The sequence below is a fragment of the Enoplosus armatus genome, chromosome 18, assembly GCF_043641665.1.
Source record: "Enoplosus armatus isolate fEnoArm2 chromosome 18, fEnoArm2.hap1, whole genome shotgun sequence".
NCBI lineage: Eukaryota > Metazoa > Chordata > Actinopteri > Centrarchiformes > Enoplosidae > Enoplosus > Enoplosus armatus.
The window spans coordinates 19,243,151-19,256,356 of NC_092197.1; the positions used below are offsets into that span (position 1 = coordinate 19,243,151).

General features: G+C 43.0%; 1 protein-coding gene across 1 annotated transcript in view; it reads right to left on the reverse strand.

Moving 5' to 3' along the window:
• LOC139301144 (WD repeat-containing protein 7) overlaps positions 1 to 13,206 on the reverse strand; it is a 99,774-nt gene that overhangs the window by 59,490 nt on the left and 27,078 nt on the right. Inside the window, exons 15-18 of the mRNA XM_070924457.1 lie at positions 12,990 to 13,206; positions 12,589 to 12,888; positions 11,024 to 11,220; positions 4,187 to 4,284 (exon numbers count right to left, since the gene is read on the reverse strand). The exon at positions 12,990 to 13,206 is cut by the window's right edge and continues 17 nt beyond it. Coding sequence (XP_070780558.1) covers positions 4,187 to 4,284; positions 11,024 to 11,220; positions 12,589 to 12,888; positions 12,990 to 13,206 — 812 coding nt within the window. The remainder of the gene's footprint in view (positions 1 to 4,186; positions 4,285 to 11,023; positions 11,221 to 12,588; positions 12,889 to 12,989) is intronic.

A 13,206-nucleotide genomic window follows, 5' to 3' on the forward strand; every position in this document is an offset into this window, starting at 1 on the left:
TCAATAAAACAGTCCAACTACCACAGAACATGTAGCACAGACAGAGAAAACAGTTACATCAACATTACATCAGTTGGTGGTAAAGAAAGGAAGGCAGAAAGAAAAGAAGAGACAAATAGTGAAAGAGAGATGTGCACCAATACAAAAGAGAGAGAGAGAGAGAGAGAGAGAGAGAGAGAGAGAGAGAGAGAGCTTGTTTGTGGAACGGGTTTATCTAGAGAACAGGCAGCAGGCTGAAGCCATGCAGTGAATGAGTGAAGATGGAAAGAGGGTCAGAAAGAAAGGAAAGGAGAGAAATAGAAGAGGTCAGAAAGAAATTATGAAGATAGACAGAGAATATGTCTGAGCAGCAGCAGTTTGCCAGCATTGGTGCGGAAAAAAGCTAAAATTTCAAATGAAAATCTGCTGAATGAGGAGGTTAAATATAATTTCATCATCTTATATTATGTATAATCCACTTTAGGTACTGTGCCAATGGCTCAGCTTTGCAGTATGGCACCCTCTAAAAAAGGCATGGATGATGGTGGTAACATTATAAAATAATCCTATATGCGGATGATACTCATTTCTAATTTGAATTCAGTGCCTGAGAAGTGGTAAAATTAAGGAATATAATGTAATCATGTTACTCTAGGTGCAGTATATAAAAAGTAATTTCAAGATTCTCTTTAGTTCTACTTTAACTATTGCAATTCAATATTAAACCATGACAAACTTAGGGAGCTTCAAAAATCACTAGTATACCCAAAAATGTCCAAAACCACGAACGTGTATGTAGAGGACGCTAATTCTTTCCCTTCTTTCCCATCTAATGCTTTTCCTCCATAAACGATTCCTTGCTAAACTTTATAGATTTTGCCTGGACCTGGGCCCACATGCTGAGTTTAGTCCCAGGTCCAGATTGAAGCCAGATTCAAGCTTTTAACCCTGGAATAAAGACAGCAGTACACCTAAAATGAATCATTAGAATATGTACAACATGGTAAACTGTAAAGAAATACATTATCTTATTAATAATTGTTAACGTTTTAAGAGAGACTTACTAAACTTTTTAAAACAGTGAATGTTGAGTTAGCTTTAGGTGTGCAGATCTTTTTAAGCTCATTTTACCACCTTGATTATTGCAGGAGGCCAAGCTGGCTTTTTCAAAGAATTAGAGTAATATCTTAAATGTCTGTATTACTTCACATACTTCAGTTTTAGCAGCAGTGCTGTGTGATTGGTCCGCCGCTCTCTGTCGATGTGGGGGAAACTGCTTCACCAAGAAGAATGGTCACATGAGCATGTTTTGACTCACAAAAGTTTGGCTTTGGAGAAAGTTTTGTACAATGGTGACAAGTTTTTAAAGACAATCCTTGGGCGTCAGTACCACTAATGAAGTGAGATCACTTTAATCCAGAGATTAGCTAGATTAGCTGCTAAACCAATGGAAAGAATGCGTGGATGCTGGTAGTAACACCATACAACAAGCCAATATGCAGATGATACTTTAATATTCATATCTTAACGTGAGGAATCAGTTAGTGGTACTTTAAAATGTAAAAATGTACTTCTTGAGGCCTCAAAATTCAGATCATGTTCACACTAATGCAGATAAATGTTATTATGCACACTGAAATGCCAATGTAGTTTACTTTAATGAACATTGGAAACAACAACAACAACAAAATGGCTTTTTGCCACAACATGGCATGGTTAGTATAGCACCATATGTTTTACCATGCCCATTAAAAGTCTTTAATTACCTTGAAATGAGTTCCCCAGCTGCAATTACAACTCGGATGTTGACCTGAATGGTATTAAGAAGTCGCCCACATGACATGAATGTACTATACAATTAGCACCATCATGGTTGGATGAAAAAAATTAAATCTGACAAACATGGCCTCTTCCCCCTGTTGGTCCCAGCAGGTTAACGCTCGATTCTATCTTCTCAGACTCACTGAGAGTTTTGATTTAGTGTTTCAGTGAAGCCAATTACATAATCCAGCTTTTACTGACATATTTTGTGTTCTTGTGAAGAAAAGAAGTCATAAAGGCCGTGCCACTATAAAATTGTGATTGGATAACAAGGATCCTGTTATCCTAGGCTAATAGTCATTCCTAGACTGTTTGCGTTAATACAAATGGAACAAATCGCTATAGTAGACTGGTGCAGTCATCAACAGCAAAAGAAAGGTATGTTAACGACATACAACATTTGTACTGTATAACCAGGTGTGCTGAAACACTAAATAGGAGAAGACAGAAACAGCTGGAAGTTGGGCTGCAACTAAAGATATTATTTGGTCATCCATTAACCTGCAGATTATTTTCTCGATTAATCATGTGGTCTGTGAAACATCAGAAAATGGTGAAAAAGTGTGCATTACACTTTCCTGAAGGCGTCTTTGAAAAACGGTATTTACTGGTGGAAATTGCTGGCAGCATGTGGGCAAAGAAACAGAGACACATAAACCTTTTTCTGCATTACTGTGGACATGATCGTAAAATAGGTGTGTTAAATTGTGAGCAGACACCCTGCTCTATCCCTGTTCATCTCACTGTAAATGCTGCAATATCTTACAGGGGCCTCCTCATTTATTTCCATGTGAAAAGACACTGTGAGTGGGGTTAACAGCACTCTCCTGCACAAAGCCTCTGACACACACACACACACACACACACACACACACGAGAACAAACAAACGCGCGCACACGCCAGGTTGGAGTAGCTGGCTGAGCAGAGGTCACGGCCGAGCGTTCCCCCTGAATGGTGGTGAATAGGTGTGTGGCGTGAATAAGTCCACACGCTTGTCACGCTTGGCCTCCATTAAGGCGTGACAATAACACTAAACCCCCCCCCCCCAAAACCAGAGGGTGCCACCCATGGCACTTGTATGTGTGTGTGTGTGTGTGTGTGTGTGTGTGTGTGTGGTGTCTGTATTCGCACAGACTTGATTTTAGGTGTGTGTATTTGTAGGTATTGAGCTTGTTGTAGTGTGGTAGGTAGCTGTGTGTGTGTGTGTGTGTGTGTGTGTGTGTGGTAGGCAGATGGTGACGGCTGGTTAAAACGTCCCCTACAGTGAACCAGAGCAGGTTTCTCTCTGCAAAGAAAGACTTTTTTTTCACCTTTACTAGGTCAAATTCTCCTGTCTCTCCATTTCTACTTCTTTCCTTCTTTCTTTCCGCCTCTACGGATGTTTGCTTCACCCATCTCTCTTTTGTTGTGACAGTTACCTACAGAGCCTGTATGTATATGTAGCCACGTGGAGGGCGCCTCAGAATATACCGCCCTGATTCTAGAAATGTCTGACCATGCTGATCTCTTTCCTGTCATTCATACTGGAAATATTTACACCATAATATTTCCAACAAGTCCTCTTCACTAAAAGGACAGCGTAGGCTGGTTGTCACTGTCTTCCAATATGACTACTTGGTTACTACTTGGTTAAGGTCAGAGAAAGATTGTTCAAACAAACCAACGGTGGCTGTTGGTCAGAGAAAGGGATGTCAGTGTCAAGGTAACAAGATTTCATTCATCCATCCATCCATCCTAAGCTCCTCCCCAAAGGGTTTTGCAGCACTATAACAACGTTGCACTACTTTTCTACACATTTTTAAACATTTCAGACATTTGAACAATGTTGTTTTTCTTGTGAGGACAGTCTCAATATTTCCAGTATGAATCTTTGAAAAGTGAACAAACTGAGGCCATCAAGGTGAACGTGAATCAGCCTCTCCCCCCAAAAACTCCTTCCACTGAGCAAGGAACAGAACCCCATGACCCCCATGTAGGTACAGACTGAGGTTAAACTGTGTACCCCCCCCCCAGTATTAACATGTGGAACTGTTTCTTTGTTTTCCTAAATGTACTAATTGAGTGCTCTGTCAGCCTGTCATGGATAAAAACCATTTTGAGAGAGAGAGGAGACCAGATGCACAGCTGCACCCAGAGTTTGCAGGTTTCTCCACCCTCGTGTCAGAAACAGCAGTACATCCCTTTAAAGACCTGCTGACCGAGGAAACAGCAGCGGCTTCCTCCTGTGATATTTCAGGGTTTTTTTTCCCCTGTAACTCTCTGTGGGTTTTATTGCCGGTGGGCTGCATTATCAAACCCCCGCCCTTCCTCCCTCCGACCCTCCCCGCAGGGCCCCGGAGGGGGGGGGGCGGAGTTGAAGCGAGCGCCCCCTCCTTTTGTAGTTACCTTGTTTGATCTGGGCCTGTAGCGCCGGGTTGGAGGGCTGAGGGGGGGCGGCCAGCGTCCTGCGAGGAGTCTCCGGGGTTCCTCCTGGTCTGGGAGGCCTGGAGGAGGATCACAAAGAGGCGGCATGAAATATTAAAAAGGAGCAGGGACGAGAGAGGAAGGCCAGCAAACACACACAGACACCAAAACACAAAGAAACACACTCGCAGAAACACATACATACATTAAACCAGCAGTTCACACAAACAACTTTTTTTTTTATTATTTCTATTTCCTGAAACCAACTGCTTGAATTTCAGTGTGCGCGCGCGTGTGTGTGTGTGTGTGTCTTCTCAGGCTCCAGCCTATTGGATTTTGGGTGGAGGACACAATCCTGAGTCTGAACAGACTGGAGGCGTCTCACTTTCAGAGACACACAAACACTTCCAATACAACAATCAATGGAGTGATCGATAACGGTTGCCAGGCAACAAATCACTGCTAGGGAGGTCTACAATTAGCAGTTAAAAAAGTAGTGCAAGGACATTTGTACAAATGGTACGTGTCCAAACGTCTGTGTATCATGTTGCACTAGAGGCCATATGAGTGGATGTTGGAACTAGCTACCTAGCCTAGCAGCCTACCGCTATGTCACATGTTTCGTTATCTCAGATTTCCCGTATAAATTAAGTATATTTAATCACATTTTAGTAAGGAGCCTCCCATTTTCGTAGGCTTTTAATTTGAAATACATACAGGAAGTTTCACTGATGGTGGCTTAACATCGATCGCAAAACACAGAGGGGAAAAGCCGCAGAGTGGTGAGTACACGTTACACTGATGGAATCTGTTTGTGCTCGACAGTTACTGGATAAATTGACCTCTTCAAGTCTCAAAAATGATTTACAGAAATAGCTTGGGCGTTTTCTTTCGTGGTAATATAAATTTTAAAAAAGTAGATGCGAAATAATAAAGTAATCATTTGACAATGTTGCAAGTGTTAAATGTCAATAAATGTACTGGAAAGTTCCGGTAGAAAGTACTGTAGAAATGAATGGGGGAAAGGGAAAATCCACCTTAAAATCCCTTTTTGTAAGTAACGAAACTGAAGTACTGTAGAAGTACAAAAAAAAGCAAATATGTGGAGAACTGAAAATAAAACTCCTGGAATGTACTGAACATCACAAACTGCCTCCATTTCAATTAGAATTATTCTGTTGTGTTTTCTTTATGAAGTGCTAACACACACACACACACACACACACACACACACACAGAATTCTTTTATTCTACAGAGAACATCCAGTGAGAACCATTCAGAACAATGGAGCACAAGAACATGTGCACCTGCATGGCCCCCTCACCCCACCCGACTCACACACCTGCTCTCACTGCCTTTCACTATAACACACACACACACACACACACACACACACCTTTGTGTCAATGTGGCACACAAAAACACAAAGAAACACACACACAGAGTCTCCTAACAAACACAGAAAATTGTGCTGAACAAATTCCAGTAAAGACCAGTTTAACAACCATTACCGTCTTTTTCCCCGTCTATCTTAACACTGCACTCACATGCCACACTGTATCTACATTGAGTAGAGTTTGCTCTGCCTGCACACACTGGCCCTACAGTGATCCCTTCCTTCCTAATCTCTAATGTAAGACGTGAAAGACAAAACCCACAGTCCTCGTTCTGTGCGAGAATGCGTTCTAAAGTTCAGTCGACAGTCAAGTGTTCCAAAGTTACCTCTTTTTTTCTTTTGTCCAAAACTCCCCCTTCATGTTCCCACAGACAGTGTTTCCATGCTGAGCTGCAGCGGACAGTGACTACAGCACAAACTGCACCATAACCGAATAAGAATAGAAATCATTTCATGCATTTTAGAGATTTTAGAGATCATTTGTACATCGGAGAAACTACAGTTGCCTTATGAATTATGACCACCGCAGAACCTTATCTTACTGCTCAGGCTCCATGTGTTCATGTGAATTATATTTGATGTAAGACTTTATCAATAAATACAGTTTAAATGAATGCAGTCTGTGGCTCGTCAGTGCAGCTCCTGATGTTATCGGAGTGCTGCTTCTTGTATCTGCATGTGTAGTGTGTGTGCAAGCTGGAAAATGGGGTTTAGGGCTGCTATCTAAATAAAATCTAAATCCATTTTAGTTGATTCAATTCAAACCAAATTAAAAAAAAAAAATCTCTGCACTGAGCGTTTAAATGTGCCTCAGGTGTGATTGGACGTTCAGAAGTAAAAGAGTCAGAGTCAAAACTTTTTTTCAGCATTAACATGGACTTGTGGGACACAGACAGGTGGTGTATGTATTTACTGGAAAGTGAAAATCAAGCCGTGTGGACGTGTGTAGATTATGGGTCTTTATATGTGAGGACAGTTCCAGATTGAAGATAAAATGAAGATAGGACAGATAGGCCACCTGCTTGTGGACATACTCTTAATAATGTCCTGTGGAAGAAGGAGCTTCATAAGACTCGCACATTATGAGTTACATAATGTATTTTTATAGGCTGAGATTAGGATTATTAGGGCCACTGTAGATTGAAATGTGGGCTAATATTCAGAGAAAAAAAATTTCCGAGATTAAAGTGGAACTAACAGGAGGAGAAAAACCATAAATTCACAAGAAAAAAAAGACTGTTTTTTCTCAAGGAACCACATCGCTTCATTTTGCAAGGCTGGACAGATGTGTTCCCATGGAAACCGCAGTAGCATGGAAAGTTTAGAGTCAGTCCAGTGAAATATGACAGCTGCAGAAGCTTGGACACAGTGGACTGTGAGCCGTAGTTTCCCCAGTAAACACACCGAAGTAAAGCACGTGGTTCCTTTGACGACATTTTCTTTAAAAGTGACTTTAATCTCAGAGGTTTTTGGAGTTTTTTTTCTAGTACATTTAGCACTTTAGTCTCAGAGAATATCCTAGTTTTTTCTTGTGAATTCACGACTTTAATTTTGGAAGTTTCTTCTCTGAATATTGCCACCCTCCTCAGCTACTGTAAAAAAAAAAATTGTCTTACCTACAATGGCCCTAATACGCTGTTGTAGGAAACGAGAAACGTAGAAAGTTTTTCATGTTTATTTTTAGGTCGGTGTCCCAATGGGAGGACTTCCAGGACTTGTCCCACAGACCAGCTCAAGCACTCAGCCAAAGTTGGTGGAGGGAGTGCTGTTGTGGTTGTTATGATGAAATACTAAAAACCCTACGAGTTCAAAGAGCAGTTCTTTTCAAACTCCAGCACACAGGGTGGAAGCTTTTCTACGCTCATAAATGTGAGATGGGGAACATGAAAAAGCCAAAAACCCAAACATTTTCAAATATTCACCACCGCTGGTTTTGAGTGTCGAAGTGGAGGCAGACAGAGAGAAGATCCTTGTTTGAGTTTTGTAAAGAAGTCTTCAGCTTCCATCTGTAGCTGCACAATCACCTTCTCTGATCTGGACATGCCACAGAAGAGGCGTTCTTTGTTTCTGCGGTGGTGCTCTTTGTTTCTGATGTTCTAGCTGCCATTTCCTGTTTATCAGCTCCGTCTGTCTCTGGCCAATTAAGTTTTGATGAAGTTGTCGTACAGTTTTCTCATCATTTCTTACTGAGCTTATCAATGGCACAGCAGCATGAGAAAAAAAGATCGCCTCGAGTGAAGGCAATGTCAGGCTGAAGATGGACATGGAGTGAAGTGGGCAGACAATTCTCTCTGACATCAGGCAGGATTTGGACTTGCCTCGATGGACTTGAGACTGGCTTTGAGAACACCCGGGACTTGACCTGGACTTGGCTTGATTGACTTGACACTTCGACGCAATCGACTTGGCTGTAACAGGGTTTCTGCAGCGTTCAACAGGTTAAATTCAAGACTTCGTGAGACCTTTTTAAACCCACATGGAATGCAATTTAATACGTTGTTCATGATCATACCGGCCAAGGTATGTACGTAAAGTATGATGGAAAACAAGTAGGGACAATATGGCCTCGCATTATTTCTTGTTATATCACATTTTTTCAGTACTTCCCGTAAGTGTATAACAATATAATGAACCTGGATAAGCAGCACAAAATGGATGGATTATTAATTAATAAAAAGTTTTTGTTTATGAGACGATGCTACTAGCTACTGTAGCTAGCTAGCAGTAGTGGTCTGCAGGTCTGTCGCTGCTGACTGAAACTGAAAAAAAAAATGCCTCCTTTGCACACAATCCTTTGTCAAAACAATCCCACTTTGAGTTTACAGGTGTGTAAAAAGTGTGCGTGCTGGTCATAGTTCAGTTATAACATTCTAGGCCACCACAGAGCTTCTCTTCTGATTGGCTGCTGTCAGGCGAAGAGTCAATCACACTGTAGTGTAGCCGAGTTCGTTGCACACGGCGCTGCCCTCCGTTTCCTTCATCCCTCTCTGGACTTGATTTGTAAAAAGCCATGCTGCAATCCTGCGTTGCGCCGGGGTGACAAAGTGAGAGTCGACTCATGCTTCTCGACTGATGATTCGAACCGTCAATGTTTAGTGAACTGAATGTAAACCTTTTTCATACCTTCTATGGCTTTTTTTTTTTTTTAAAGGGAATTCAATGTTTTTCAAGAACTGCAGATACCCTGTAGGACACCAGACTGGACTTTACGACTCGCTTTGACAAAACTTGAGACTTGACTTCGATTTGCCCTCAAGAACTTGAAATTTGACGTGAACTTGACCCAAAAAACTGAAAAGGTAATATTTAAAAAAAAAAAAAAAAAAAGGAACAAAGGTGTGAAGGAGGCGTGGCCTCGTGGCTACAGAGTGGGACGTGGGGCTCAGGGGACACGGGGGAGACTGCCTGACCCCTGCTCAGTAGAGTGTGGACAGCGGCGTAGGAGCTGGAGGTCAGAGCTATGTCACGAGCAGCTACTGTCAGACTTGAGAGAGCCACTGTGTGGGGTACCTGCGTTGTAGCTGAGCTGGCAGCTCCACTACCAGAGGCTCTCCCCCAGTGTATGCGTGTCTGTGTGGGACTGTCGGTACGTAGCTGTAGGTCACGGTTAATGTTACGGTTCATCAATTTTCAAATCCGAGCAGACAAGCTCATTTTGAGCAGAAAAGGCTATTTTTTTGTATTGTTGGGGAAAACCGCCTGTTTTAACAGTATTATTACATTACATTCATATCACAGTGCAAAAAAACAAAAACATTTTGGGGGAGGATCTTATTACACACCATGTGTCCTGCTAATCAATGCTATCCAACCGGCACTCATTTTGCTATAACCTTAGGAGACGTTTAAGTGGCTTTTAAGGTACTGCATGAAATGAACCTGAGAGCACTGAAAGGTTGAACCTGCTCAGGGGCTCAACTGCAGAGCCGGTCATTACATATTTTTATTTCATGTTTAACCAATTTAATTAACAAAGGTGATTAAACAAGAGGAGGCTGATACACATTTCTTACACATCTTCCTCTCTCTCTCTCTCTCTCTTTCACTGTTTTCCTCTCAGAGTCTTCCTCGCTCGCCCTCCCTGCAGGGTTATTCGGCGCAGGCTTGATGAAAGGATGAAATGCTGTGTTGGTGTTACAGCAGCAGGACCTCGACCTCTGTGTTAAATCTTTCACAGCACAATGAGAGCTCAGACAGACTAAGCAATCAGCTTCACACACACACACACACACACACACACACACACACACACACACACACAGCCTTGACAGCAGTTGAACTTCAGCTGCTGGTATCGCTGTGTGTGTGTGTGTGTGTGTGTGTGTGTGTGTGTGTGGACAGCGTCTGTGTTTCTGTGCTTTGAATTCAGTCTCTGTTCCAGCTTGTTTGGGTTGTTATTTGTTTTTCAGCTGGAATCACTGATGACGGATCAGGGGTGTGTTTTTCTGCCTGGTGAATCCAGATATGTTGAGCGAGATGCTGAGGAGAAAGCCTCCACTCATATTTGAATTTGAATGCATGGTTCTGGTTCACTGTGCACCACCCCAGAGGTCTAACTGAAACCAATCAGGATCACCCACAGCTAGAGTGTTGAAGTCAGAGCTGAAGTGTGTTCATCTGCAGTTCTTAAAATGGCCACTAGATGCTGCTCAAAGAAAACTGACTGTGTTGAAGGAAATAGGAAAACCCTCAACTTCTAAAGAAAGTTCCAGAGTGTCGATTGGCACCCGGTGTGAGCGCCTTCCACGGGTGATTAGGCCGCGAGTGTTGAGTGGGGGTTATTGACCCCTGCGGGTGTTGAGCATTGGCCGCAGATAGACTTTAGGAAGTCAGGTGACTCTTTAGTATAAAGAGCAACAAAGTCCGTGTTGTTTGGTTTATTTTTTTTTTTAACCCAAACCTTGATCTTTTCCTAACGAAAAGATTTCCTACCACATCGTTAATGTTGTGAAGCGGTTGCAGTCTGGCCAGGCTCCGCCCCGGGTGCAAATAGCACTGTTGGCTACTGGCACCTGGGTGCTAACAGAATCTACCATAAAAGGTTTTGCCAGAAGAATTGAGGGCCTCAGAAGATAATTTCACGTTTTGCAAGGTAAGTCCTGACTGAGACAAAGTTTGCTTAAATCTTTTTTTGGCCAGTTGGGGGCAGAAGAAACCAGACACCTCCGATATATTATCACTTTCTATAGATGTTGCCTACTTCCACATCCAGCAGACACAGAGCAACATTACCACCCCTTTGGAGTTATGTCCATCTGGTGCATCCAACTCAGCTCAAAAATATCTGGCTTTTTAGCTGCCAGATGTCCCACTTTCTCCTCCAACTGGTCTCTAACGTGCGTGTCTGCTGTTTGGTGGTGGACAGGTAGTGTACACTGGGTTTTATCAGAGCTTGTTTGCTTTGAGCGTGCGTGTTCGTTACCTGGCTGGTGCTTTCTTCATGTGCTCGCCGACGAAGGTGGCGTTGGTCATGCCCATCAGAGTGTTGGCCAGTGAAATGACGGACAGGAGGTGCTGTGTGGTGACGGCCCTCGACACGCCGTACGTCCCCTTCCCCACGATGTCCGACAGAGTCAGCTTCAGGCCCGTCGCCAGGGACAACTGCCGCAGCAGGGACTCCTGGGGAAACAGACAAATGAACCCGGGGACCCTGGAAATGCTGGTGCGTGATGTAAAACACCATGCGTTTCGCTCAGCCCAGACACTACATACTGTATCCTTTGCGTCATTATCCCACTTCACTGATACTCGAACATTCCGGCTGCAGTGTGGACGTTTTAAGGAGTATCTGAAAACCTTTTTCTACGGACTGACCTGACGCGCTCTGTATCGCCTCTCTGCTATTTGTTGGTTGTTTTTATTGACTGGTCAAGCGCTTTATGACACTTACTCCATAAAAGGTCCCACAGAAACATCAATCGCTTACTGATACCGTTATTACCGTCATGTCTGCAGCTGCTCTGTGATCATTCAGACAAGAACACAGCAGCCAATTCTTTTATTTATTCTTATCGTACTTGCTATTTTATTATTCTATTATTGTATCATTTGAAACTTTGTAACTTTGTTTGTGCTATATGAATAAAAATAATGCCAAGACTAGTCATAATAAAAAAGAATAATAATTTGGGAGAACGTGGTGGAATATAAAAATGTACAGTATATGAATATGTATGAAACACAACAACATCCCATCTTTAATAGCTATTTTTGATTTGTTTTATTCATAACTAGTTTTGAAATGAGTGCCTAGTGGCATATAGTATAGGGGCATACAATAATTATTTATTTCATCATGTGGTAGTCTACTATAAAAAAAAAAAACCTTGAGCTATTTTTAACCGACTCCATTTGGTGAGAGAGAGAGACAGAGAGAGAGAGAGAGAGACAGAGAGAGAGAGAGACATTCTGTCGATACGAGAACAACTACAGGCACAAATGAGGCCAAGATGAGAGCATTATCTTACCAGGCTTGTCAAAGGTGGAATAAACTGGCAGGCATTAGTAGGGTATATGGAGTTAATGATGATACAGTTCATTGTATGTACGGTGGGTTCCATGTGATGTTACAGGGCTTGTTTGGTTTGTGTGTGTGCTGCCCAATGTATGGGCTAATTACGGGTTTTCTCAGCAGCCAGTCATAAACAGGATGAAAAATGAATTTAGTCAACTCTCAAAATTGTCCCTCATTAATTTTATCTCTGTCTTTTAATTTGAAAAACAATCTTCTTTTTTTGTGCTATCTTTGTTTTACAAACCCTGCTGGGTTTATTTGCTGTGTTCGAACACAAGTATTCTTGCTTCCATGTAGGTCTCCCTTGAAAATGATACGTCAGTCGACATTTTGAAATATTAGCCTCAAACTTTGAAAACAAGTTTTGAGCCTGAAGCAGAGAGGATTACGTATGCAGGATTGTTTTTTTTTTCGCTTTGGGAGGTCTGTGTCAGCATGATGAGCCCTGATCAGAGTGTGTCTGGAACACGGACTGGTACCTTAAAGGTGGGCAGCATGAGGGACATGTGACCTCCTCTGGAGATCAGGCCGAAGGAGATGGGGCAGTGCGGTCTGAGCATGCCCAGTCGCTCCAGACAGATGCCGTCCAGCTGCTCGTTGAGACCCCAGGCGTGCAGGCAGGACATGAAGAGCTTGGCGGTGTCCATCGTCAGGTTGTACTCCAGCAGACTCAGAGACTTGGACTTCTCCTCCCGCCTCCTCATCTCCTCCTCCTCCTCCTCGTCCTCGTCCAACAGGTGCTCCTTGATGGTCTCCTTCATGGTCTCCTTCACCTGGTTTGGACAGGAGACAGTTTTATGAACTAAAAGAACAGCAAAAGAACAAGATTGTAATGTGAATAGTGTAAATAAGAAGCGTTTTTGCATTTACTGACCTGTTTGAAGATCTTGTTGGCCAGGAAGGACCCCCCCTTGTCGGCCCCAGCCTGGGTCTTCTGCAGCGTCTCCGGAGACACCAGAGTGGGGTTCGGTCTCTGGGCCTCCTCCGTCAGCAGCTGGATGATCACCGCCTCCACGTCGAAGAACAGCACGTGCATGTCAGGGTCCGTCAGGTTGGTCTTCATCGCCTGGACCACCAGGGCATTATGGGAG